Here is a 25,092-nt window from a genome sequence, read left to right as displayed (position 1 = left end):
ATGTCACATGAGTAGGTGCTAATACTTGCACCATATTGCGTCATTATCGCTCATGATGACTCATTCGCTTACTCACCCGTCACACCTTCCATATTTATGTAGTATACGTCACATCTGTCACGCTTCCTGTAAACTATAAATACCCGGCCCTCCCTGGCCTTGGAATAGATGACAGAGTTCGTCACAACTCTTGTAGTTAGCCACTAGTTAGCCTCACATAACACTCTACCTGGTAAGTCTTAGAGTAGACCACCTTAGCTAGATAGTGTTTGCTCGACAGGTTATGAGCCCCGCTAGGCTTTAGCTTTGCGCTTGTTTGGCTGCATTGCTAAATCTGGTTTGCGCTAGTCTCTGGCTGCATCCAGAATCTAGTTTGCGCTTTTTTGGCTGCATCTAGATGCTCTAAGGCTTACTACTTGTGGTCGTCATGATCTGCGCTATTTTTGGCTGCGATCAGGGGACTAAGGAGCGCTATTTTTGGCTGCACACTTGTCCTTCTATTCTCTCACGAGAACGCCATGCTGATGATCGGTCTCTTTGACAGATCTCAACAACCATGTCCTCCGCCCTCACTCAACTCGTTCCGATTCTTGATGGCACCAACTATCGAGAATGGAAGCCGCTCGCCATCGCTTATCTCCAATTTGCTGGCGTGTGGGATGTTGTTGATGGGACCAATCCGGAGCCTTCTGATCTTCCCCCCGATGCCAAGGAGGAAGACAAAGAAGCTCGCCGGAAGGAGCAAAGGGCGTGGCTCGAGAAGAATATGACTGCTAAAGGTGCCCTCACCTTACGCATGACACCTGCTATTCGCTTGACCATCCAGTCAAACCAATTGGCTCGAACCATTTGGACGAAGTTGGAGGAAAGTTACGGTACTCCAGGGGCATCCGTGGTCTTTGCCGTCTTTGCCGATTTCAGGAAGGCTATCGCTTTCAAGCTTTCAGAAAATGAAAATCCGGTACCACAAATGGATGATCTCCGATCAGTCTTTGATCGACTTCACGCCAAGGGTGTCAGAATGCCTGACTTCTTCCAAGCCATGATCCTGATCAACGCAATTCCCCAGAAATGGGATAGCATTGCGGTTCTGTTGATGCAGAACAAAAAGGTCAAGGAACTCAAATTGGCTGATGTGTACGAAGCCATCATGGGGGAGTATGAACGTGGAACTCAGGGTTCCGTTCACGCCAACAAGATGTCAGCAATCAAGCGGAAGAAGGGTAACCCCAACTTCAAGCAGCAGAAGCAGCAGCAGTCGTCTTCTAACTCGCCTACCCAAGGACAGCAAGGACAGTCTTCTAACGACAAGAAGAAGTCCAAGCGTGGGAAGTCGTCCGGAAAGAAGAAGCAACACCATCACCATCATCACACTCACATGGTTGACGCTGATTCTGATTCCGATTCCGATGACTCCTCCCAAATTGCTTCCGCTGTCGTCCTTGGCTCCCACATCATCTCGGCTCACCATCACACTCCTACTCCCACTACTACCTCCGTCGCCTCGTTTACCTCGTCCGGCATCAAGGTCAACAAAGTCCCCGTCAATCTTCCGGCTCAAGTTTACACCCCCGCTACCGCCGAGAAGACCAACGATCCCAGGACTCATCCAGTTTATCCGGACTTGGCACAGGCTCAGGAGATCTGCGATCGGCTTCATGTTCCTCGCACTGCCAAAAATCTCCGACCCCTCATGGATTTCCCCGTTAAGAAGTCACTCGAAGATCGTCTTGAATCACCTCCTCCTGCCAAACGTGCTCGTTCCGAGTCTCCTCTCTGTACAGACTCTGACAACGACGACACAGTCTCACTTGGCATGGATACCGATGACGAACCCGACTTCAAAGCGGACACGGAGATTGAGGACACTGCCATGGAACTCGACACCGGACACATCGACGAACAAAGGTGTGTGTCATCCCGTCGGCTGAACGAACAACTTGCTGATCTCACACAGCGCTCTATTCTAATCGATGCTGCTGTATTACGTGATGATCTGTATATGGACTTATGTATTGCTTTGAATTACCTCGCTTGGCAATATATGTCTATTTCCTCGTTCTTTGCGAGTTGTTCTGAATGCCATTCTCCATTCCATGGGTATGACATCTGGATGATGGACTCCGGTTGTTCTATGCACGTCACTAGTGATGAGACCGATTTCGCATCCTATACTCCATTAAGAAATTTGCCCGAAATTCGCACAGCTGATAAAAAGGCTACTCTTCGTTGGGCTGGAGTTGGATCCGTCTTCATCAAACACATGGTGAAAGATTCTCATGGGAAATATCAAGAAGTCAGGACTCGTCTATATCCTGTCTATCATGTCCCCAACCTACACGGACGACTACTCTCTATGGGAGAGTTTCTTCAACAACGTGGACATTACGTTCACGGTGATAACAAATCGATCGGCATCTATAAGCCTGATCAATCTCAAGCTATCGTTTGCCGTCCGGCTATACCCGGTCACACCATTTTCTGGGTTAAGACTCGGATCACTTCCGTAAAGAGTCTAGCAGCAAAACAGCTCTCGACTGCGTTTATTCCGTCGACTACCAAACCATGCATCGACGCTTTGGGCACCCCTCAAAGGAAGTGCTTGAGAAAGCGAAGGGACATACCAAGGGTTTCCCACAGAATGTCTCTGTACCCGAAAAGATGTCTCCCTGTAAGGGATGTCATGAGGGAAAGATGCCATCAAAATCGTTCCCACCATCAACTTCTCGTGCGAAGAAGCCTTTTGAGAAGATTCACTCTGATCTTAAGAGCTTCCCGGTAGAATCCTATCACCGGTACAAGTACTTCATCGCTTTCTTCGATGACTATACCTCCCACGGTTGGATCGTTCTGTCTCCGAAAGAAGGATGATGCCATCAAGGCCTTACGCGACTTTGTTGCTATGGTCAAGACCCAATTTAACGCCTCCATCAAAGAGTGGATGTCGGATGGAGGGGGAGAATTTAAGTCCGAAGAATTCGATAACGCACTGAAGGAACTTGGCATCAAAATCCTACAGAGCATTCCGCGTCAGCCCCAACAAAACGGAAGGGCTGAGCGTTTTATCAGGACAATTATGGATAAGGCCCAGGCACTTCGCTTTGACGCCTGTCTTCCTGAGTCCTGGTGGGAATTCTCGGTGTCACATGCTGTGCATCTCTACAATCGCACGCCTGTCAGACGTCTTAAGTGGAAAACTCCGTATGAGCTATTACACAAGAAGGTCCCTGACATCTCGCACTTACATGTCTTTGGTTGTGGACGCTTACGTCTACCTTCCCGAAGAAGTCCGAAAGAACAAACTATCACCCAAATCTGAACTTATGGTGTTCTTAGGATATCCTGAGGGAATGAAGGGTTATCTCTTCATGCGCTTACACAACAACAGTCTCTTCCGAGGCGCTACGGCTGTCTTTGATGAGACTTACTTTCCGAAGTGTCCTGGTGCACAACCTCAACGAGGTGGCGTTCGTGCCGGCGACGAACCGCCTCCACCATCGGATCGCGGAGATGACAACATTTCTCCTGAAGGAGGTGACGATGATGACTTTATCCATCGTCCCAACTCCCAAAATGATGACCTTCCCCAAAGGGATCGAGGGGGAGATCGTGACGACGATCAACCTCAAGATCCGCCGCCACCTGCCCTGGGAGATCAACCAGAGGAACCACCGGCTCCGGAACCACCAACCGGACCAACCTCGAAGATCTGGCCGTGAGCGGAAAACCGTTACTCGCCCAGGCTCCATCTATGGGGATAAAACCCCTTCACAAATTGATGCTCAATCGCAGCGTGATTGGAGAAAGACCTGTTGGAGATACCGAGCGAAGGCCTGCCGGTTACCACAAGTCTAGAATGCAAGATGAGGTTCCCAGACCAAATCCTGCTGATAGTCCAAATCGCGATAGTGGCACTGCTGATGAGCGTGGAGACCTAGAGAAATGATTGGCCCGATTGGTCAGGGAAGGGGGAGTAGAGTTTATCACATACTTGCTTTCTAAGGCAGTTTCGCCCGATAAACCCCTTCAGAAGTCGCCACGTGAATACACATTCCGTGACATCCAAAAACTTCCGCCTAAACAGCGTGAGAAATGGTTAGCTGCTTGCAAGCTGGAGATTGAGGCACTTCAGAAGCGCGGCGTCTATATTCTCGTCACTCTGCCTGCTGGTCGTAAAGCAATCAAAATGCCGATGGGTGTTCGACGTCAAACCAGACGGTCGACTTAGAGCCAGACTTGTCGCCAAGGGTTTCTCCTAGTGATCACCACGGGTCTGGGAAACCCGCCGGGTTACCGGGTAAAACCCGCCCGGGTGCGGGTACAGGTCAACAGATGTGAACCCTCAGCCAAACCCGGACCCGGGAGGCGGGTTCCCACGGGTTCGGTACCCCAAAAAGGGCAAAGGTCGGCTTGGTCCAATGCCGCAGGGTATAACTTTTGCCCCAGTGCCACAATCATCAACTATACAGTACCGAACTTTTATTTTCCAACATATCATAGTTACGTAGTGCTAGTAATTTGGTAGTTCCTCTAATGTGCATCTCTTCCCCCTGTTCCGATGAACCCTCCCGGGTTTTCCGGGTTTTCTCGGGTAACCCGCCGGGTTGTGAACCCTGCGGGTAACCCGTACCTATACCCGGACCCCTCTGACGGGTCGGGTTGGACCACGGGTACGGGTCCGGGTCGACTTTCCGGTACCCGGGGTCAACCCGTGGTGATCACTAGTTTCTCCCAAGTTGAAGGTGTTGACTTCAACGAAATCTTCTCTCCCGTGGTTCGTTATGAATCAGTTCGCACGATGCTTGCCGTCGCTGCACTCGAAGGCTGGTACGTCACCGCCGTCGATGTCAAGAATGCCTTTCTCTATGGCAAACTTGAAGAGGAGATCTATATGGAACAACCCGAAGGCTTCAAGGTACCTGGTCAGGAGCATAAAGTGTTCCGGCTGCTCCGAGCTATCTACGGTCTCAAACAAGCTTCCAACTCCTGGTACAAGGAACTTGTAGAGTCTGCCAAACTTCTTGGCTTTAGACGACTTTCGACCGATACCGGAATCTTTATTTTCCAGGAGAAAGATGGCAACTTCGTCATCATGATCGCATACATCGATGACATCCTGTTCATGGGACCCTCCAAGCGACTTGTCAATCAAAAGAAAGACGAGTTCAAGCAAAAATGGGAATGCCGTGATCTTGGCGAACCAACCGAATTCCTCCGAATGCGGATCAAACGTCAAGGAAAAACCATACGCCTTGATCAGAAAGACTACCTCAAAACGGTCTTAGAACGCTTTGGAATGATGGACTGCCGAGTGGCTCGAACTCCCATGGTTGAGGGATACAAACCTCTTCCAAATACTGGTCCCGTGGATCACCAACTTCGACAACGCTTCCAGTCTGTGATTGGATCGCTGCTATACCTTATGTTAGGCACTCGTCCTGACATTGCGTATGCTGTCACCAAGCTATCGCAGTTTGCAGCAAATCCGTCCAAGGAGCACCTCGACAAGGCGCTCTACATCTGCCGATACCTCCGAGGGACTATGGACTACGCACTGGTCTTAGATGGTTCTTCCTCACAAGGACTCATCGCCTACTCGGATTCGGACTTTGCCGCTGATCCCATCAAACGCAGGTCCGTGACTGGATTCATTGTCAAGTTGGCTAATGCCGTTATCTGTTGGACTTCCCATGCCCAGAAGACCATCGCTACTTCGTCTACAGAAGCCGAATATATGGCGCTTTCTGATTGTAGCCGTCAGGTCATGTGGCTAAAACATATGTTCAACGAATTAGGCATGCCCATCGACAAAGTGCCGATCTGCACGGATAACAATGGAGCTATCTTCATTGGCTCAAACCCTATCCAGGAACATCGAATCAAACACATTGATGTTCGCTATCACTACATCCGCGAACGTGTTGAAGAAGGAGACGTCGAGATTCTTCGCGTCGACACTAATGACAATCCTGCTGACATGTTTACCAAACCTCTCGGTCATGTCAAGTTTGAGCATTTCCGTGAACAACTCGGACTTGAGTTTGGAAGGGCTTAAGTTCTTGAGTACGCTCAGCGCGCTATTCATAGCTGCACTTAGCGAGGGAGAGTGTTGAACTTATCTTATCTTATCTGTAGATTATATCGTAGATTAGATTAGATTAGTGAGACTTGGTCCAGAACACTCTAGAACATTCTAGTGTAGAACATTCTGGAACGTCACATGAGTAGGTGCTAATACTTGCACCATATCGCGTCATTATCGCTCATTCTTACTCATGATGACTCATTCGCTTACTCACCCGTCACACCTTCCATATTTATGTAGTTTATGTCACATCTGTCACGCTTCCTGTAAACTATAAATACCAACCCCTGGCCTTGGAATAGATGACAGAGTTCGTCACAACTCTTGTAGTTAGCCACTAGTTAGCCTCACATAAAACTCTACCTGGTAAGTCTTAGAGTAGACCACCTTAGCTAGATAGTGTTTGCTCGACAGGTTATGAGCCCCGCTAGGCTTTAGCTTTGCGCTTGTTTGGCTGCATTGCTAAATCTGGTTTGCGCTAGTCTCTGGCTGCATCCAGAATCTAGTTTGCGCTTTTTTGGCTGCATCTAGATGCTCTAAGGCTTACTACTTGTGGTCGTCATGATCTGCGCTATTTTTGGCTGCGATCAGGGGACTAAGGAGCGCTATTTTTGGCTGCACACTTGTCCTTCTATTCTCTCACGAGAACGCCATGCTGATGATCGGTCTCTTTGACAGATCTCAACAACCATGTCCTCCGCCCTCACTCAACTCGTTCCGATTCTTGATGGCACCAACTATCGAGAATGGAAGCCGCTCGCCATCGCTTATCTCCAATTTGCTGGCGTGTGGGATGTTGTTGATGGGACCAATCCGGAGCCTTCTGATCTTCCCCCTGATGCCAAGGAGGAAGACAAAGAAGCTCGCCGGAAGGAGCAAAGGGCGTGGCTCGAGAAGAATATGACTGCTAAAGGTGCCCTCACCTTACGCATGACACCTGCTATTCGCTTGACCATCCAGTCAAACCAATTGGCTCGAACCATTTGGACGAAGTTGGAGGAAAGTTACGGTACTCCAGGGGCATCCGTGGTCTTTGCCGATTTCCGGAAGGCTATGGCGCTTTCAAGCTTTCAGAAAATGAAAATCCGGTACCACAAATGGATGATCTCCGATCAGTCTTTGATCGACTTCACGCCAATGGTGTCAGAATGCCTGACTTCTTCCAAGCCATGATCCTGATCAACGCAATTCCCCAGAAATGGGATAGCATTGCGGTTCTGTTGATGCAGAACAAAAAGGTCAAGGAACTCAAATTGGCTGATGTGTACGAAGCCATCATGGCGGAGTATGAACGTCGAACTCAGGGTTCCGTTCACGCCAACAAGATGTCAGCAATCAAGCGGAAGAAGGGTAACCCCAACTTCAAGCAGCAGAAGCAGCAGCAGTCGTCTTCTAACTCGCCTACCCAAGGACAGCAAGGACAGTCTTCTAACGACAAGAAGAAGTCCAAGCGTGGGAAGTCGTCCGGAAAGAAGAAGCAACACCATCACCATCATCACACTCACATGGTTGACGCTGATTCTGATTCCGATTCCGATGACTCCTCCCAAATTGCTTCCGCTGTCGTCCTTGGCTCCCACATCATCTCGGCTCACCATCACACTCCTACTCCCACTACTACCTCCGTCGCTTCGTTTACCTCGTCCGGCATCAAGGTCAACAAAGTCCCTGTCAATCTTCCGGCTCAAGTTTACACCCCCGCTACCGCCGAGAAGACCAACGATCCCAGGACTCATCCAGTTTATCCGGACTTGGCACAGGCTCAGGAGATCTGCGATCGGCTTCACGTTTCTCGCACCGCCAAAAATCTCCGACCCCTCATGGATTTCCCCGTCAAGAAGTCACTCGAAGATCGTCTCGAATCACCTCCTCCTGCCAAATGTGCTCGTTCCGAGTCTCCTCTCTTTACAGACTCTGACAACGACGACGCAGTCTCACTTGGCATGGATACTGATGACGAACCCGACTTCAAAGCGGGACACGGAGATTGAGGACACTGCCATGGAACTCGACACCGGACACATCGACGAACAAAGGTGTGTGTCATCCCGTCGGCTGAACGAACAACTTGCTGATCTCACACAGCGCTCTATTCTAATCGATGCTGCTGTATTACGTGATGATCTGTATATGGACTTATGTATTGCTTTGAATTACCTCGCTTGGCAATATATGTCTATTTCCTCGTTCTTTGCGAGTTGTTCTGAATGCCATTCTCCATTCCATGGGTATGACATCTGGATGATGGACTCCGGTTGTTCTATGCACGTCACTAGTGATGAGACCGATTTCGCATCCTATACTCCATTAAGAAATTTGCCCGAAATTCGCACAGCTGATAAAAAGGCTACTCTTCGTTGGGCTGGAGTTGGATCCGTCTTCATCAAACACATGGTGAAAGATTCTCATGGGAAATATCAAGAAGTCAGGACTCGTCTATATCCTGTCTATCATGTCCCCAACCTACACGGACGACTACTCTCTATGGGAGAGTTTCTTCAACAACGTGGACATTACGTTCACGGTGATAACAAATCGATCGGCATCTATAAGCCTGATCAATCTCAAGCTATCGTTTGCCGTCCGGCTATACCCGGTCACACCATTTTCTGGGTTAAGACTCGGATCACTTCCGTAAAGAGTCTAGCAGCAAAACAGCTCTCGATGGTTTATTCCGTCGACTACCAAACCATGCATCGACGCTTTGGGCACCCCTCAAAGGAAGTGCTTGAGAAAGCGAAGGGACATACCAAGGGTTTCCCACAGAATGTCTCTGTACCCGAAAAGATGTCTCCCTGTAAGGGATGTCATGAGGGAAAGATGCCATCAAAATCGTTCCCACCATCAACTTCTCGTGCGAAGAAGCCTTTTGAGAAGATTCACTCTGATCTTAAGAGCTTCCCGGTAGAATCCTATCACCGGTACAAGTACTTCATCGCTTTCTTCGATGACTATACCTCCCACGGTTGGATCGTTCTTCTCCGAAAGAAGGATGATGCCATCAAGGCCTTACGCGACTTTGTTGCTATGGTCAAGACCCAATTTAACGCCTCCATCAAAGAGTGGATGTCGGATGGAGGGGGAGAATTTAAGTCCGAAGAATTCGATAACGCACTGAAGGAACTTGGCATCAAAATCCTACAGAGCATTCCGCGTCAGCCCCAACAAAACGGAAGGGCTGAGCGTTTTATCAGGACAATTATGGATAAGGCCCAGGCACTTCGCTTTGACGCCTGTCTTCCTGAGTCCTGGTGGGAATTCTCGGTGTCACATGCTGTGCATCTCTACAATCGCACGCCTGTCAGACGTCTTAAGTGGAAAACTCCGTATGAGCTATTACACAAGAAGGTCCCTGACATCTCGCACTTACATGTCTTTGGTTGTGGCGCTTACGTCTACCTTCCCGAAGAAGTCCGAAAGAACAAACTATCACCCATATCTGAACTTATGGTGTTCTTAGGATATCCTGAGGGAATGAAGGGTTATCTCTTCATGCGCTTACACAACAACAGTCTCTTCCGAGGCGCTACGGCTGTCTTTGATGAGACTTACTTTCCGAAGTGTCCTGGTGCACAACCTCAACGAGGTGGCGTTCGTGCCGGCGACGAACCGCCTCCACCATCGGATCGCGGAGATGACAACATTTCTCCTGAAGGAGGTGACGATGATGACTTTATCCATCGTCCCAACTCCCAAAATGATGACCTTCCCCAAAGGGATCGAGGGGGAGATCGTGACGACGATCAACCTCAAGATCCGCCGCCACCTGCCCTGGGAGATCAACCAGAGGAACCACCGGCTCCGGAACCACAACCGGACCAACCTCGAAGATCTGGCCGTGAGCGGAAAACCGTTACTCGCCCAGGCTCCATCTATGGGGATAAAACCCCTTCACAAATTGATGCTCAATCGCAGCGTGATTGGAGAAAGACTGTTGGAGATACCGAGCGAAGGCCTGCCGGTTACCACAAGTCTAGAATGCAAGATGAGGTTCCCAGACCAAATCCTGCTGATAGTCCAAATCGCGATAGTGGCACTGCTGATGAGCGTGGAGACCTAGAGAAATGATTGGCCCGATTGGTCAGGGAAGGGGGAGTAGAGTTTATCACATACTTGCTTTCTAAGGCAGTTTCGCCCGATAAACCCCTTCAGAAGTCGCCACGTGAATACACATTCCGTGACATCCAAAAACTTCCGCCTAAACAGCGTGAGAAATGGTTAGCTGCTTGCAAGCTGGAGATTGAGGCACTTCAGAAGCGCGGCGTCTATATTCTCGTCACTCTGCCTGCTGGTCGTAAAGCAATCAAATGCCGATGGGTGTTCGACGTCAAACCAGACGGTCGACTTAGAGCCAGACTTGTCGCCAAGGGTTTCTCCTAGTGATCACCACGGGTCTGGGAAACCCGCCGGGTTACCGGGTAAAACCCGCCCGGGTGCGGGTACAGGTCAACAGATGTGAACCCTCAGCCAAACCCGGACCCGGGAGGCGGGTTCCCACGGGTTCGGTACCCCAAAACAGGGCAAAGGTCGGCTTGGTCCAATGCCGCAGGGTATAACTTTTGCCCCAGTGCCACAAATCATCAACTATACAGTACCGAACTTTTATTTTCCAACATATCATAGTTACGTAGTGCTAGTAATTTGGTAGTTCCTCTAATGTGCATCTCTTCCCCCTGTTCCGATGAACCCTCCCGGGTTTTCCGGGTTTTCTCGGGTAACCCGCCGGGTTGTGAACCCTGCGGGTAACCCGTACCTATACCCGGACCCCTCTGACGGGTCGGGTTGGACCACGGGTACGGGTCCGGGTCGACTTTCCGGTACCCGGGGTCAACCCGTGGTGATCACTAGTTTCTCCCAAGTTGAAGGTGTTGACTTCAACGAAATCTTCTCTCCCGTGGTTCGTTATGAATCAGTTCGCACGATGCTTGCCGTCGCTGCACTCGAAGGCTGGTACGTCACCGCCGTCGATGTCAAGAATGCCTTTCTCTATGGCCAAACTTGAAGAGGAGATCTATATGGAACAACCCGAAGGCTTCAAGGTACCTGGTCAGGAGCATAAAGTGTTCCGGCTGCTCCGAGCTATCTACGGTCTCAAACAAGCTTCCAACTCCTGGTACAAGGAACTTGTAGAGTCTGCCAAACTTCTTGGCTTTAGACGACTTTCGACCGATACCGGAATCTTTATTTTCCAGGAGAAAGATGGCAACTTCGTCATCATGATCGCATACATCGATGACATCCTGTTCATGGGACCCTCCAAGCGACTTGTCAATCAAAAGAAAGACGAGTTCAAGCAAAAATGGGAATGCCGTGATCTTGGCGAACCAACCGAATTCCTCCGAATGCGGATCAAACGTCAAGGAAAAACCATACACCTTGATCAGAAAGACTACCTCAAAACAGTCTTAGAACGCTTCGGAATGATGGACTGCCGAGTGGCTCGTACTCCCATGGTTGAGGGATACAAACCTCTTCCGAATACTGGTCCCGTGGATCACCAACTTCGACAACGTTTCCAGTCTGTGATTGGATCGCTGCTATACCTAATGTTAGGCACTCGTCCCGACATTGCGTACACTGTCACCAAGCTATCGCAGTTTGCAGCAAATCCGTCCAAGGAGCACCTCGACAAGGCGCTCTACATCTGCCGATACCTCCGAGGGACTATGGATTACGCCCTGGTCTTAGATGGTTCTTCCTCACAAGGACTCATCGCCTACTCGGATTCGGACTTTGCCGCTGATCCCATCAAACGCAGGTCCGTGACTGGATTTATCGTCAAGTTGGCTAATGCCGTTATCTGTTGGACTTCCCATGCCCAGAAAACCATCGCTACTTCGTCTACAGAAGCCGAATATATGGCGCTTTCTGATTGTAGCCGTCAGGTCATGTGGCTAAAACATATGTTCAACGAATTAGGCATGCCCATCGACAAAGTGCCGATCTGCACGGATAACAATGGAGCTATCTTCATTGGCTCAAACCCTATCTCAGGAACGTCGAATCAAACACATTGATGTTCGCTATCACTACATCCGCGAACGTGTTGAAGATGGAGACGTCGAGATTCTTCGCGTCGACACTAATGACAATCCTGTTGACATGTTTACCAAACCTCTCGGTCATGTCAAATTTGAGCATTTCCGTGAACAACTGGGACTTGAGTTTGGAAGGGCTTAAGTTCTTGAGTACGCTCAGCGCGCTATTCATAGCTGCACTTAGCGAGGGGGAGTGTTGAACTTATCTTATCTTATCTGTAGATTATATCGTAGATTAGATTAGATTAGTGAGACTCAGTCCAGAACACTCTAGAACATTCTAGTGTAGAACATTATGGAACGTCACATGAGTATAGGGAAGGACAGGGGTAACCCCTGGGTAGCCGGACACCTACCCTTACCCCCACCCCCCAAAACCCCTACCCCTGACTGAGGGGTAGGGGTAGTACCCTTACCCCCAACCCTGGGGGTTTTGACCAAGGGTTTTAATCATTTTGGCACTAACAATCACTTACAGTTGTCTATATGTATATTTTTATGTGTTTTATTGCGCATACAGCAGTTATTTAGTAGAAAATATACATAGATGCTGAAATAAATGGGTTTTGATTGATTTTTATCAAAACCCTTACCCCCGACTGGGGGTAGGGGTTTGGCCAAGGGTAGCCGGAGACCTACCCTTACCCCTACCCCCGCTCTACCCTTGGCCTCTACCCCGGGGGTTTTAAAACCCCTTGACCATCCCTACATGAGTAGGTGCTAATACTTGCACCATATTGCGTCATTATCGCTCATGATGACTCATTCGCTTACTCACCCGTCACACCTTCCATATTTATGTAGTATACGTCACATCTGTCACGCTTCCTGTAAACTATAAATACCGGCCCTCCCTGGCCTTGGAATAGATGACAGAGTTCGTCACAACTCTTGTAGTTAGCCACTAGTTAGCCTCACATAACACTCTACCTGGTAAGTCTTAGAGTAGACCACCTTAGCTAGATAGTGTTTGCTCGACATGCAATACAGCGAGCCTAATGTTTTGTGCCAGGCGTAGTGGAGAGGATGAATGAACAAAAACGGACAAAACTTTTCAGTCTCAATTACAGATTTTTGATTACACATCGTTTCTACCGTTCACTCGGACTGTGAACTCATCCTCGGAACGTACGCCTGGGTAGGAGGCTGATCGACGAGGCTAATAATTTGAAACCAACACTCCTCACACAGTAGTTCAGTAGATCTGCGTAGTTCCATTCACTTTCAATACATTTCCGTTGGCCTCTCTATACAATGTGTTGTATTATGAGAAAAAGCCTCTATACGGTAATTACAGGGTATTCCATACCCTGCCATAACCCAGACATTTTATGGGTTATTGCGGTGTTGACTGCAATTGGTATTACTATCAACTCTTTACAAGTCGATAAAAGCCTTTGCAATCTCCGTATGGAACCGTTTAAGATAATTTAGCAGGTCTTCATCTGGCAGGGATGAATGATCATGCGCTTGTTTGAGTTGGGTGCGAAGCTGGAGTGGATTCTCAGCACATGGAGGATATAACGGTAATAATTGCGAATCAAGGAAGGGAAATCAAGCTGCTGTATACAAGAAAAGATGGAAGGAAGGTACTGGTACATACCTTCAGCAACACCTTCCGCCTCATTGCAATCTTGGAGCTCTCGCTCTCCTCCTCATGTCTCGTTTTGAGGATGGACAGCTGTTCAGCAACGCGCTTGGCTTCGGTTAAGACATCTGGTGGGAGGTCTGCCAATCTGGCAAGTTCAAGGCCTGGGGAATGCAGGTCGCAATCATAGCATATGAGTGAGTTATATTAGGGAAATCGCTCACCGTAATGCGTGTTCTGATCTGATACGCCGTCGAGGATCTTGTACCGGAAGGCCATCCCAAAGTTGGACGTTGTTTGCCGTGTACGCTAACCGGATGTCAGCTCCAGAATCGATGACCGGGGGCTTGACTGAACCTACCTGAACCGAAAGGTGAAGGCTAGGGGTAAAAGCGAATCAGTACCAGGGGCAGTTGGCAATGAATGAAGAAAATGCTAACTTGACAACTGAAGGCCGGCGCGACAGCGTCGTTGCGAGTTCGGGGAAGTGGCTGAGGCCTCGTTAGCTATCAGTCTACACAGTTGGGATGCAGAGGAAATCACGTTGCAAAGAAAACGTAAGGCTAATGCCCCAGTGCAGTTATCAACATCGGCCGAGCAGGTCGTGGAAGGGAAAACATTCACCTTGGCCTCAATCAGCGCCTCGGCAATCGCATGCGAGATTCCAACACCTTCTTTTGGAGAAGTGCCTCGACCTAGCTCGTCAATAAGAACGAGCGAATTCGGTGTAGCCAGGCCTGAATTCCACGATATAATCAACAACTCATCCGATGCCATAGAGGAAAGATAACAGACCAAGAATCATCGCAGAGCAACTCATTTCATTCGCAAAAGTACTCAGGCTCTTTTCAGGGTCGTCATCGTTCGACAAGCGGGTGAGGAGAGCGTCGTGGATCCTAAGTGATAGGATTAGATGTGGGTTTGACACAAGGACGAGCGAAATCCACAGCGTACTTGAAGCTGGCGTACTCTGCTGGGACGAAGCACCCACACATAGCCATCACTGTGAGGAGACCGATCTGGCGAAGGTAGGTGCTCTTGCCTTGGGTATTCGCCAACCGGATCAGAAACGACAAAGAGAAGGAGGACAATAGAGGAGAGAAGTCCTACCAGACATACTGCACAGCGAACAGCCATGGGTCAGTACCAACAGGTAGTGGATGAACGAGGAAGACATACTTAGGACCCTGGATAATCTGGAACGACGACGACGCATCGCAGTAGAAATCGTTCGCTACAACCGTCCCAGCCGCCTGGACAGTTTCGAGGATGGGATGCCGGCCAGATTTAATTGCCAGCGTGCCTGTAAATTCGGGACGAACTGCACGGAGAAAGACGGCCACAATGAGCAGGGTGAGTGAAGCGGGCAGGTCCGAGACACTGACTATAGTTTTTGACTGTACCAGTGATGTCAGTATCGTAAAAACAGCGACATGGGGACCTTAGTACGCACTGATTGAGGTATGTGCGAAGGACCAGAGCATATCCACCAGAGCGATCTTTTAGGTCGGTGGGTTAAGGAGAGTGTGAATGGCAGATCTGGTACACGAGACCCACTGCTTCAGAAGCCTTATAAAGTGCACCAACATGGTGCACAATCTGCGCTGCCAAGTCTTGGATGATTCTAAGGGAATAATGAGCTGGGAAGACCACGAAGAGCAGCGGCCCATACTTATCACTCAGCAACAGTGTCTCATCCAATGCGTCCTTCAATCTCGCATTCATCTTTTTCTGTGACCAAAACAGTCAGGAACCCGTGCGTAACCGCAATCCCCGTAATTGAATACACACCAACTCCATGCACGAAAACATATACTTCCCCTTCTTACTGGTCACATTTAAAAACCCCTCCGGAAGCTCGCCCTCAAGTTGATCCTTCTTGAGTGAAAACACGAAACCCGTCGCATCTTGGTAAACAAGCGTCAGGGGGAGGTCATGGGTTTGCGAGAGGGACCGATTGAGCTGGTAGATGTCGCCAATATTTTCTTTATAAGTTTCACGAGCGACGTCGAGGAGGCGGTTTTGATTTGCCTGTCAAGGTCGTGGTTACGAATACATATCGGCGGAGGGTAAAGGTATTCTTACTTTTACGGCGTAGACTCGAGCGTTGACCGCTCCAATTCCTCCCTGTCCAAGGTCCTGATTAGACGACAATGCTAAGGACGAAGGGGTCCTAGGTACCTTGGCGGGCGTTGTCTCCTCATTAAGATTGGCATTTACCAGCTGCTGGATGATCTCCAAGCGTTCATCCGCGATCATCTAAGAGACTTCGTGAGTGCCGTGTGAGAGCAAGGACGTAGAGAAAGCCGGTACATCACATATAATTCGCAGAAGCTGCGATCGACATCCTTGAAGCGCAGTCCGCAAGAGCGGGATCTGGGCCACAATGTTCCGAAGGTTAAGCATCTGGGAGACGCGCTGGGAGGCCATTTTGGCGCTTGACGTTTCTCGCGCCTCGGACGATGCGAGCTTAAGTCATGAGATCAAAAGTAATCGGTTCCTCTGTATGTGTAGAGGAGAGAGAAACGGGGGCTTACTGAAATGATGAGCTTGTCCAGGTCCATTTTGTTGAGTGCCTTGAGAGCATCGCGCACGTAGTTGAATCGATCTTCCGAGTTGATTAGCTCTACGAGGTAAGTTTTCAGATGGTTGGTCTGGAATGGCTGGGGTGAAATGACCTTCGACTGAGTCTAGTCGGGCATGAATTGAGGGTTGGACTGGAGTGAGGTGGGTAAGAAAGCCTGAAAGTGTGCTCGCGTAGCGCACCTGTGATGGGCGAGAGGATATTGACTCGCAGAAGGCGGGAAGCCATTGCGGTATACGTATGGTTCAAGACCCTGTGCCAGTCAACGTCGAAGCGGGAAAAGGCGAACAGAAACAGCTACCCAAATAGCGAATGCGGAGACTTCTTAAACGTCATGTTCCCAATCAACTCAAGATTCCGCGCAGTATCCCTGTCAATCATCATGGTCCCTTCTACTGGGACGTAACGGATCCGAAGAGATCCTGCTGCAAAGCGGGTGTTCATCTTTGCTTCATAGTACTTGAACAGCGCGCATGCAGCTGAAAGAGCATAGTATCTGCGCGAAGAGGTGTCAGTGAGTAGCATATGAGTGGCTAGTGATGTGCAGCGTCACTTATTTTGAACGGCGAGAATTGTCCCAGCTCGTTCGTCGTCATCCACGCAAAGTTGGAGGATGAATTCAAGGCCTAGTGTCTTTCAATGCAGGATTCCGAAGAAGAAGAAAGGGCGTTACCGCCGTTGTCATTCCAGTATCGTCTACCAACAGGCTCAAGCTGCGCGTTGGGAAACTCATCCTGGACGTATTCGACCAAAAGCGAAGTCGATCCTGGTCGTTTCCCGGAAGTCGAGAACGCGGCGTCAGAAGCAGAGAGAAAGGTATCAGGGACAAGGACAACGGAAGGAAAGTGCAGATGCATCTGGTGCAACGTCTTTACGTAGGTTGGGCAGTCGGCAACCTGAGAACGTAAAAAAGGCGTTCAGGAAAAGCGCATATAGCCAGGTTGGGTTGTCATTCGCATGATGCTTCACCTGTACGAGCGTTACTTGGCCAGTGTCTTTGTTGAGGGCAGCGATGCCTGTCTCTCGCGATACACCGCGCCCTTCAAGGAGCGCGACGACATGATTTGCCTCTGGCTGGAGCATCGTTGAAACCCCTGTCTGGGGTCGCGACTGTGCCGTCCACGGGCGTGTGCTCTGCGCCGTCCTGGGCCGCGATTGGGCTGTCCATGGACGGTTCTGGTTCGTTGAGGGCCGTGAGGAAGACATTGTTGTCCGTCGTGGATGACGATGAGCAAGAAGATGGTTTGACGCGTGACAAGGGACTGCGGGATGTGCCACGTGCTGTGCAAGCGGAGTCGAAACCCGCTCAGGGCCAGTACCTGGTCTCTTGGTTATCCTCCAACTACATTCATTCACGTTTCTTGTCAACCATGCCGCCGCCTCATTACGACTTTCTTATCAAGGTATTCAATTTCTCTATTCACTTCTACGCATCCTTTACTAACCAACAATATAGCTTTTGCTCATTGGCGACTCTGGTTAGATCAAACAAACCCCCCGCGCCAGCCTCGTAACCGCTAATTGAACGCTATCTAGGTGTCGGCAAATCCTGTCTCTTGCTGCGCTTCTGTGACGACGCATGGACGCCTTCATTCATCACAACCATTGGAATCGACTTCAAGATCCGCACAATCGAACTCGACGGCAAACGTATCAAGCTCCAGATCGTATGTCCTGCTTTGGCCTTCAACATTCGGCCCCGTTCTTAACGAGCTTTTTGGCCTGTTTCTAGTGGGATACAGCCGGACAAGAACGGTTTAGAACTATCACCACCGCTTACTACCGCGGTGCGATGGGTATCTTGCTCGTCTATGACGTGACGGACGAACGCTCCTTTAACAGTACGTCGTCCTTGTTCCCTCCGACAACGAGTAAGCACGAACCCGAACTAATCTCGCCCAAACCGCGCAGACATCCGAACATGGCACGCCAACATTGAACAGCATGCCTCGGAGGGTGTGAACAAGATTCTTATCGGCAACAAGTCAGACTGGACAGACAAGCGCGCTGTAACGGAGGAACAAGGCCGCGAACTCGCCAATGAGCTCGGTATCAAGTTCATGGAGACGTCTGCAAAGGTTAACGAAGGTGTCGAGGAGGCGTTCTTTACCCTTGCACGGTCAGTCAGCTTCCGCGTTCCCCGTTCATCAATGGGACTTTGCATTGGTTACTCATCTACCCCTTGTGTTATGTATCCACAGAGACATCAAGACCCGCTTGATCGATTCGCAGGCCGATGCCGCTGGTACCCCTGGTGGGCCCGCAACCGACTCTGTAAAGGTCAACCAACCCACTGCGCAGTCGCAGCAGGGATGCTGTTCATAAAGAACTCGCTATCCTCGTGTTAAGAGTTCAAACTACGCATGACCAGGTCATCCTACAGGACGACGACGATATCTTGTATGTACCCCCATCCCATTCATCGCCGATGACATACCGCATAATACGTGTTGTATCTTCCCGAGAGCCCTTCCCTAGTGCTGGTTCATTCCATATATCCTATAATTATTATTCCTGTGGTTTAAACGAGCAAGATTCAAGGCATGTGTGTTGAGGTCTTCCCATATGATGATCAGAGCACTGGATACAATACAAGATACGGAGACTCAACACCAGGGCGAGAAAGGTATGGCCCCAATCAAACCTCTAGATACTTCCATTCCAATTAGACCCCCACCACCTCTTAATCCTCTCCGGTCCATGCTCTTCATACTGAGCCTTCGTGACCCCAACAGTCCTAAACTCCTCCGTCAAACTAAACGCCGCCATACCCCTCCACGCATCCAGACTCGGGTTAGCAGCTTTCACAATTTCAATCGGCATCTCAGGCGGGAGGATCGGTCGAACGGAAGAGTGCAACCGCGTAGACAGCCCGGGGAGTTGGGAGGGAGAGCCAGTTAGGAATATGTTCTAGTGTTAAGAATCGACGTTAGCTCAAATGGAGGGCTGCAATGGGCGTGGAGAACGGAAACGCACCCCTACAAGCCGAGCTTTCTCTGCTTCAGAGAACCGAGCCAGGATATTCTGGATCACTTCACCAAGCCCTGCGGTGTCGATCCCAGCCATCCCCGGGGAAAAGTACGTCTCGGGCACGCGCCAACGTTCTGTGCTAAGGTGGATGCGGGTGTGGCCTATGATGAGGAGAGGGCTAGGTGTTAGTGACAGGGCATGCAGTGACATCAGGGCAATACGGCACACAACCTACCTTCAACATCCCCCTCTTCATAGAACGGCAAGAAAGCAGAAAGCAGAGCAGACCTCTGCGTCGTCAAAAACGCATGTGTATGCTGATCCGTGAACGTTGGATCATGGGCTAAGAGCTTTTGCTCGATGATCTGGAGCTGCGTAAGGTCGTCTTCTTCGTCCGATGAAGGTGCTGCTGTATTCTTTCCGCAGTGAACGAAAGTTAACTCCTACAAGATAGTATGTGTAATGTAGAGAAGGGACCGACGTACGATTTTACGATAAATCTGCCAATCCGCGTCATCTGCTCCAAACATATCCTCTGTACCTTGCATATCAGCAACATGCATAAAAAGCGACAGCAAACCACGTACCGCCATTTGCTCTTCGTTTCTTCCTCGGAGCCCCCGTATCATCTGCAGCAAGATTGGCGATATTCTTCATCCTCGCCTGAGCCGCCGCACTCTTCCGGTCGCTCAACGCAGCCTTGCGCCTATTCCGGTCCTTGATCTTCGTCATCAAAGCCTACAGCACACCAAAAGTAAAGCGTAACCTCTAATATACGCCTGTTCCCATGTAAGATAGATTGAAAGTTACCCACCTCCTGCTGCTGCCTTAGATTTCTCGCCCATCCATCTAGATCGGCCTGCCGTTCCTCCTCTTCGCGCTGCTCCTCCCTGGCTTTCTCTTCCCGCTCGCGCTCTTTCTCCTTGCGTGCACGCATACGGGCTTCCCAACCTGCTTTCATGAGCTTCTGCTTCCTCTTCTCTTTGAGTTGGTCCTCGTCTAGCTGTGGAACAGTGTGCATGAGAAACATATGGCCATATAGGTTGACGGGGTGTACGCACATCTGCATCTGGGATGTCGACTAACGGGAACGACGGCTCTTCCTATAAACAGGCTCTGGTTACAGACTCTTCGGAACGCACGGCAAGACACGTACCATAGGTTCGTCAACATCTCCTTCCTTCCGACGTGCCTTCTTCAAATCTGCTTCAAGTTTCTTGATCGTATCATCCAAAGCAGCATCATTATCGAAGCCCTCATCTTCTAGTCTGGCCTGGGAACAGGAGACATATCAGTAATTCAACAAATCCACGAAATAGAGGGAGGAAACATACAGCCCAATCCCGTTTATTCTCAGTACTCCTCAACTCTCTCAGCTCAAGCAACGCCTGAAGATCCGCTTCCTTCTTCGCCAGCTAATCGCACTACGTCAAAACACCGAACACACATACACAACGCGCCATACCTTCTCCATCCGACTTTTCGCAGCCATCTCCTGCAATTTCCTCCCCTGTTCCTTCCTCCGCTCAGCAATCTTCGCCAGTTCTTCTTCAGTCTTTTCCTCCTGCACTGGAGCAGCGAATGGGAATTGTATAATCCGCTCAGATTCCTTGAGTTTGATAGGATCCCTCAGGTCTCGAAGAAGGGACGGAAAGTCGGATGTGAATTCGCAGTGGTTTTGGAGCATCCACTATGTGGTATGGGAGTCGTTAATGCGGTGCTTATTTCGTTGGGAAAGACAACAGACTAACGTTTGTTTGGTTCGTCGTGATCTTGGTTGGGAAACCAGGATACTTGAGTTGGATGAGCTTGAGAAGGTATTCGGAGGCCTGGGAAGCACCCCATGGTATTCTGCGCCAAAGGGTTAGAAAATGAATACGTCGAGTTGTTGAGACTCAGAGTGATGTACCGCTTGGCATGACTAAGGATACCCTTTCCATTGAGCATTGGAATAACAGATGTAGATGCCGTGTTGAATGATAGCACGAGGCCGTCAGAAGTAAACGGTGAACCCGCCGGTGGACGATGGTTCTGGTAGAACGACATGAGTCCATCCACACAGAACGCAAGGGACGGGACAGAATAGAGTTCGAACATGAGTTCAGAAGTCACTGAATGGAATCGTTATTGCCTGAGCGATCGAACGAACAGGAAACACGCACGAGCTCTGGAGTGTAACGGTGTAGCCAACCGTTCAGACATAAGCACTGGATGGTTTACAGTTGGAGTATCAATTCCCAAATGAATAAACGTATAGTCCAATGCGTTTTCCTAAGTCTCATAGATTATCAACTTGTATACAATTCACAGAAAGATAATGTTTACCAAGGCGTCAAAGTTGAGGAGGACATCGCCTTCCCAAGGCGTACGCGCCTGGCCTCTAGCTCCACTTTCAGTGTCAATCCCCTCTCCAAAAAGAAGAAGAGGCTTGTTGGTGCGCCTCTCCTTGTATTTCGCGATAGCATTGGGACCGGTGTACGGTGTCGAGGATGTCGCGAACCCCCAGCGCAAGGTCGTAGCGCCATTATCAATGATCAACGGCGTCCCATTCTCGCGATGGACGTCGTAAGACTCTGCCTGGATGGGCAGCGACGGCGGTGTGTAGATTGGGAGATGGAATGTGTTCTGCATTGTGCGTTGAAGACAAAGTCCGGGATCAGTTCAAGGGCGCGTGCGCTGTTTGATGGCGATGGCCACGAGCCAAACAAGAAACAAGACGCGCCTTCGTCGTTGACCACAACCACCACCATATATTCAACGATGTCCTCCGCCGACCTTTCGTCGCTGTTGACGGCGAGCAAGGAGCTCACGTCGCATTTGTCGCGTCCTGACCTCCCATCGGTCAATCTCTCCCTTGATCAAATCGAGGCCCTTTCGAGACGCTTGGTTTCGCGTCAACCAGGGTCGTCTTCAGATGCAGACAGAGCGTATGTGATTTCTCTTGAATATAATGTTCTTCTATTGAACGTCGTATAGGAACTATCTTCTTGCGCAAGCCCATGTCGACGTGTCTGCATTGTCCAACTCCATTGCCCACTTGAACCCTGCAACAACATTCTCCCCGTTACAGCCTCTGCAAGACACCGATGTTGCAGGCTACCTCCGTGTCGCGCACGAGCAGAATCTCATTTCAACGATTGAAGAAGGAAGGAAAGAGACTCAGGAGGAATTCTACAGAGTCTTGGAGGAACGCTCTCAGCGCGACTGGGAAATCAAAAAGAAGCGTGTCTTTGAAGAGTTGGGCGGCAAGGTCGGTGGGGACAATCGTGCCTTGACGGACTTGAGGGCCAGTACGCACCAGAAGAGCAGCCTCATGGTAAGCTATTTCTGCTGGGAATACAAATAGAATGCTAACATGTTATAGTCGAGTGTTGGTCCCAACATTTCGCTGCAAATGCAAAGCAAGATGATGGCCTACGACAGGGTTATCACAGAACTCAACTCTGCCAGACTTCGCGGTACCTCTTTCCCCATCGTCCATGCACTCATTGACGCTTCCCTGGCTGTCGCATCTGACGTTCGTCTTTCCGCGTCCATTCAACCAACCCCACCTAACCATTGCTACAGACACGGTCAATACAAATGACCCAAAACTTCCACGTCCTCTCCAAAATCACCAGTGAACCACCCGCACTCCCGCCTATCGAACACGCCGGGGCGCATATCCTCAACACGCCACTGTTTGAACGCAAGTACGCGCGTGTTTATCTTGGCAACTCCGATTCAAGGGAAGCTGCTGCATTGAGGCAACAAATCGCAAAGGGCTCGCGGGAGGCTCTGGAGGAGCAATACTGGGACGTGTTGGAGCGAACCGTGCAGGCTAGACCAGCTGAGGCCAAGCTTGGTGGTGATCCCAGTGTCGCCAATAAGGTTCGAGCCTTCTTGTTGGTGAGGTATTACCGCAATGGGGAGTGGGAGGATCGAATTGAGATTATCGCCGGTCAACCCATCTGGGCCAAACTATTCTACCTCGTCCGAACCGGACATGTCCGCGAAGCTCTCAACGAGGCCCTCCAGTTCCAGCAAGCAATTGAACATCGCGAACCAAGTTTCATTGGCCACTTCCGAACATGGATCGAGTCGACGGATCGGAAGCTACCGAAACCCCACCGTGACCACCTCCAAGCGGTGTACAACGCCCACATGCTCCATTCATCGACAGTCGATCCGTTCAAACTTGCACTGTACAAGCTGATTGGCAAGATTGAACCTAACAGGAGGAGCGTGCCGCAGGTTACGACGACCACTGAAGATTGGTTGTGGTTCCAGCTTTCCATGGTGGGTCTTCACCTTCGTATTGACTCACCCAGCTAACGTACCCTTGCAGCTCGATGAGGAAGAGAACGGTGGTTTGGGCACCCTTACCGAAGTCCTGCTTGGGTATGGCGAGCGTCACTTTGATGGACCTCCGGGACATCCCAATTCGAGACGGGGTGTATGGGCTGGTGTCTTGCTTATGTGTGGACAGTTTGAACGGGTATGTCGCTCCTTCTTGATGATTAATACATTGCTTACATTCGTTAGGCTGTCGCTGCTTTGTGGGATCACCCCGAAACTGAAATTGAAGCCGTCCACCTCGCCATCGCGCTCGCCTACCATGGTTTATTGAGGGTTCCACCTCGCGCCGAGACCTCCGATATGTCTCCTCGTAAGTCTTCACATTTCTTCCCTTTCTCTCGCTCACACTCCCCTGCCAGTTACCCTATCCCCCGCCTCGCCTCCCGCTCTCAGCCTGTCGACCCTGATCTGGCGCTATGTCCGCCAGTTCGTCAAGATGGACGCAAAGGAAGCTTTGCAATACGTCTACTGCGTCTGCCTATCCGCAGACCAAGGAAACGGAGTCGGTAGAGAACAGGTAGAAAGCGCATGGGACCTCACCAGGCGGATCATCGTCCTCGCCAACAGCGGACCCGGATGGGAAGAACTGGTCGGGGGATTCAGAGCTGACGGTACTCGATTCGTACGTAGCCTTTCCCATAATGGTTTTTCCAAACCAACTGAAGAGGTGAACAGAGCGGTGTCATCGAACAAGGAGCCTCCCTCCTCCACCTGCACGACTCCAAAGAGTACAACCAAGAAATCCTCATCCGCGCAGCCCGCCACTCTGAAGAAAACGATCGCATCTCCGAAGCGATTAAACTCTACAACCTCGCTGGAGACTACGCTACTGTCGTCTCCTGCCTCGCCAACGCACTCGGAAAGACCATCGCGCAGACTTCTCCAGATGAGAAGAGTAGGGTGGTTGAGAAGACTGCGGGCGAGATTTTGAGGCATTATGAGAGGACGAATAGGGCGGTTGGAAAGGATCGAGACGCGGTGATCAAATTGTTGAAGATTAGAGAGGCGGTTGAGGCGAAGAATGCGGGCAAACCTGATGTTGCTTTGGAGGTGAGTCTCCCGTCAATTATATCAGCTTATGGGATATTGACCTTCCCCAAGATCATCGAGTCTATGGACCTGATCCCTCTTTCGGGTGACATCGCCAAGACCACGCGCCGTGCGGAAGAGTTCAAGGATCTCCACCCGTCATTGCAGAGGAACCTGCAGACGTATCTCACACTTACCATGGACGCACTCGCGGGTGTGCACCAGAAGACGAAGAACGCTTCTGTTGCCGATACAACGAGGCAAATGGTGAGTTGCTGTTTCTACTGTGTCGTAATGTCGGGCCCTAACATCAGTTGCAGACCCTGGCCGCTGTCAGGAAGAAGTCGCGTTCTTTGATGGTCTTTGCCGGTATTCTGAAGTACAGAATGTCCCCCGATGTTTATTCGTACCTTGCCAGACTCGATGTTGAGATTGCATTGTAAGGCTTCCATATCTGTAT

General features: G+C 50.1%; 4 protein-coding genes across 4 annotated transcripts; 2 read left to right on the top strand and 2 right to left on the bottom strand.

Moving 5' to 3' along the window:
* Positions 1 to 13,500: 13,500 nt before the first annotated feature.
* CC1G_13616 (hypothetical protein) lies at positions 13,501 to 17,378 on the bottom strand (the record flags this gene model as incomplete). The annotated part of the gene is made up of 26 exons (XM_002912037.1): positions 13,501 to 13,614; positions 13,727 to 13,875; positions 13,936 to 14,020; positions 14,073 to 14,091; positions 14,152 to 14,202; positions 14,255 to 14,274; positions 14,336 to 14,448; positions 14,507 to 14,607; positions 14,666 to 14,753; positions 14,822 to 14,829; positions 14,891 to 15,032; positions 15,097 to 15,108; positions 15,165 to 15,210; positions 15,269 to 15,335; positions 15,384 to 15,442; positions 15,503 to 15,742; positions 15,797 to 15,838; positions 15,893 to 15,970; positions 16,025 to 16,180; positions 16,249 to 16,337; positions 16,390 to 16,428; positions 16,478 to 16,548; positions 16,597 to 16,791; positions 16,849 to 16,921; positions 16,969 to 17,191; positions 17,265 to 17,378. 26 exons carry the CDS (start codon positions 17,376 to 17,378, stop codon positions 13,501 to 13,503), a joined length of 2,394 nt encoding a protein of 797 aa, XP_002912083.1.
* Positions 17,379 to 17,665: 287 nt separating this feature from the next.
* On the top strand, positions 17,666 to 18,812 carry CC1G_12192 (rab-type small GTP-binding protein; the record flags this gene model as incomplete). The annotated part of the gene is made up of 6 exons (XM_001828479.2): positions 17,666 to 17,698; positions 17,752 to 17,773; positions 17,832 to 17,962; positions 18,028 to 18,136; positions 18,207 to 18,414; positions 18,497 to 18,812. The coding sequence occupies 6 exons, from the start codon at positions 17,666 to 17,668 to the stop codon at positions 18,618 to 18,620; spliced, it is 627 nt and encodes a 208-aa protein (XP_001828531.1). The 3' UTR covers positions 18,621 to 18,812.
* A 31-nt stretch (positions 18,813 to 18,843) lies between these two features.
* Positions 18,844 to 21,896, bottom strand: CC1G_12191 (chromatin remodeling complex subunit; the record flags this gene model as incomplete). Its single annotated transcript, XM_001828478.2, has 14 exons — positions 18,844 to 19,205; positions 19,272 to 19,426; positions 19,501 to 19,708; positions 19,751 to 19,800; positions 19,853 to 20,003; positions 20,080 to 20,268; positions 20,327 to 20,368; positions 20,422 to 20,538; positions 20,600 to 20,680; positions 20,731 to 20,955; positions 21,017 to 21,116; positions 21,175 to 21,376; positions 21,428 to 21,536; positions 21,591 to 21,896. The coding sequence occupies 14 exons, from the start codon at positions 21,894 to 21,896 to the stop codon at positions 18,942 to 18,944; spliced, it is 2,199 nt and encodes a 732-aa protein (XP_001828530.1). The 3' UTR covers positions 18,844 to 18,941.
* Positions 21,897 to 22,025: 129 nt separating this feature from the next.
* Positions 22,026 to 25,075, top strand: CC1G_12190 (nucleoporin-interacting protein NIC96; the record flags this gene model as incomplete). Its single annotated transcript, XM_001828477.1, has 10 exons — positions 22,026 to 22,192; positions 22,242 to 22,581; positions 22,630 to 22,782; positions 22,833 to 23,543; positions 23,593 to 23,742; positions 23,790 to 23,913; positions 23,963 to 24,225; positions 24,279 to 24,653; positions 24,705 to 24,899; positions 24,953 to 25,075. The coding sequence occupies 10 exons, from the start codon at positions 22,026 to 22,028 to the stop codon at positions 25,073 to 25,075; spliced, it is 2,601 nt and encodes an 866-aa protein (XP_001828529.1).
* Between the last annotated feature and the right edge of the window lie 17 nt (positions 25,076 to 25,092).

Source organism: Coprinopsis cinerea (assembly GCF_000182895.1).
Source record: "Coprinopsis cinerea okayama7#130 chromosome 1 map unlocalized cont3.1, whole genome shotgun sequence".
In the NCBI taxonomy this organism is placed as follows: domain Eukaryota; kingdom Fungi; phylum Basidiomycota; class Agaricomycetes; order Agaricales; family Psathyrellaceae; genus Coprinopsis; species Coprinopsis cinerea.
Note: the sequence above shows the minus strand (reverse complement) of the source record. Positions and strands in the feature narration are given on the sequence as shown.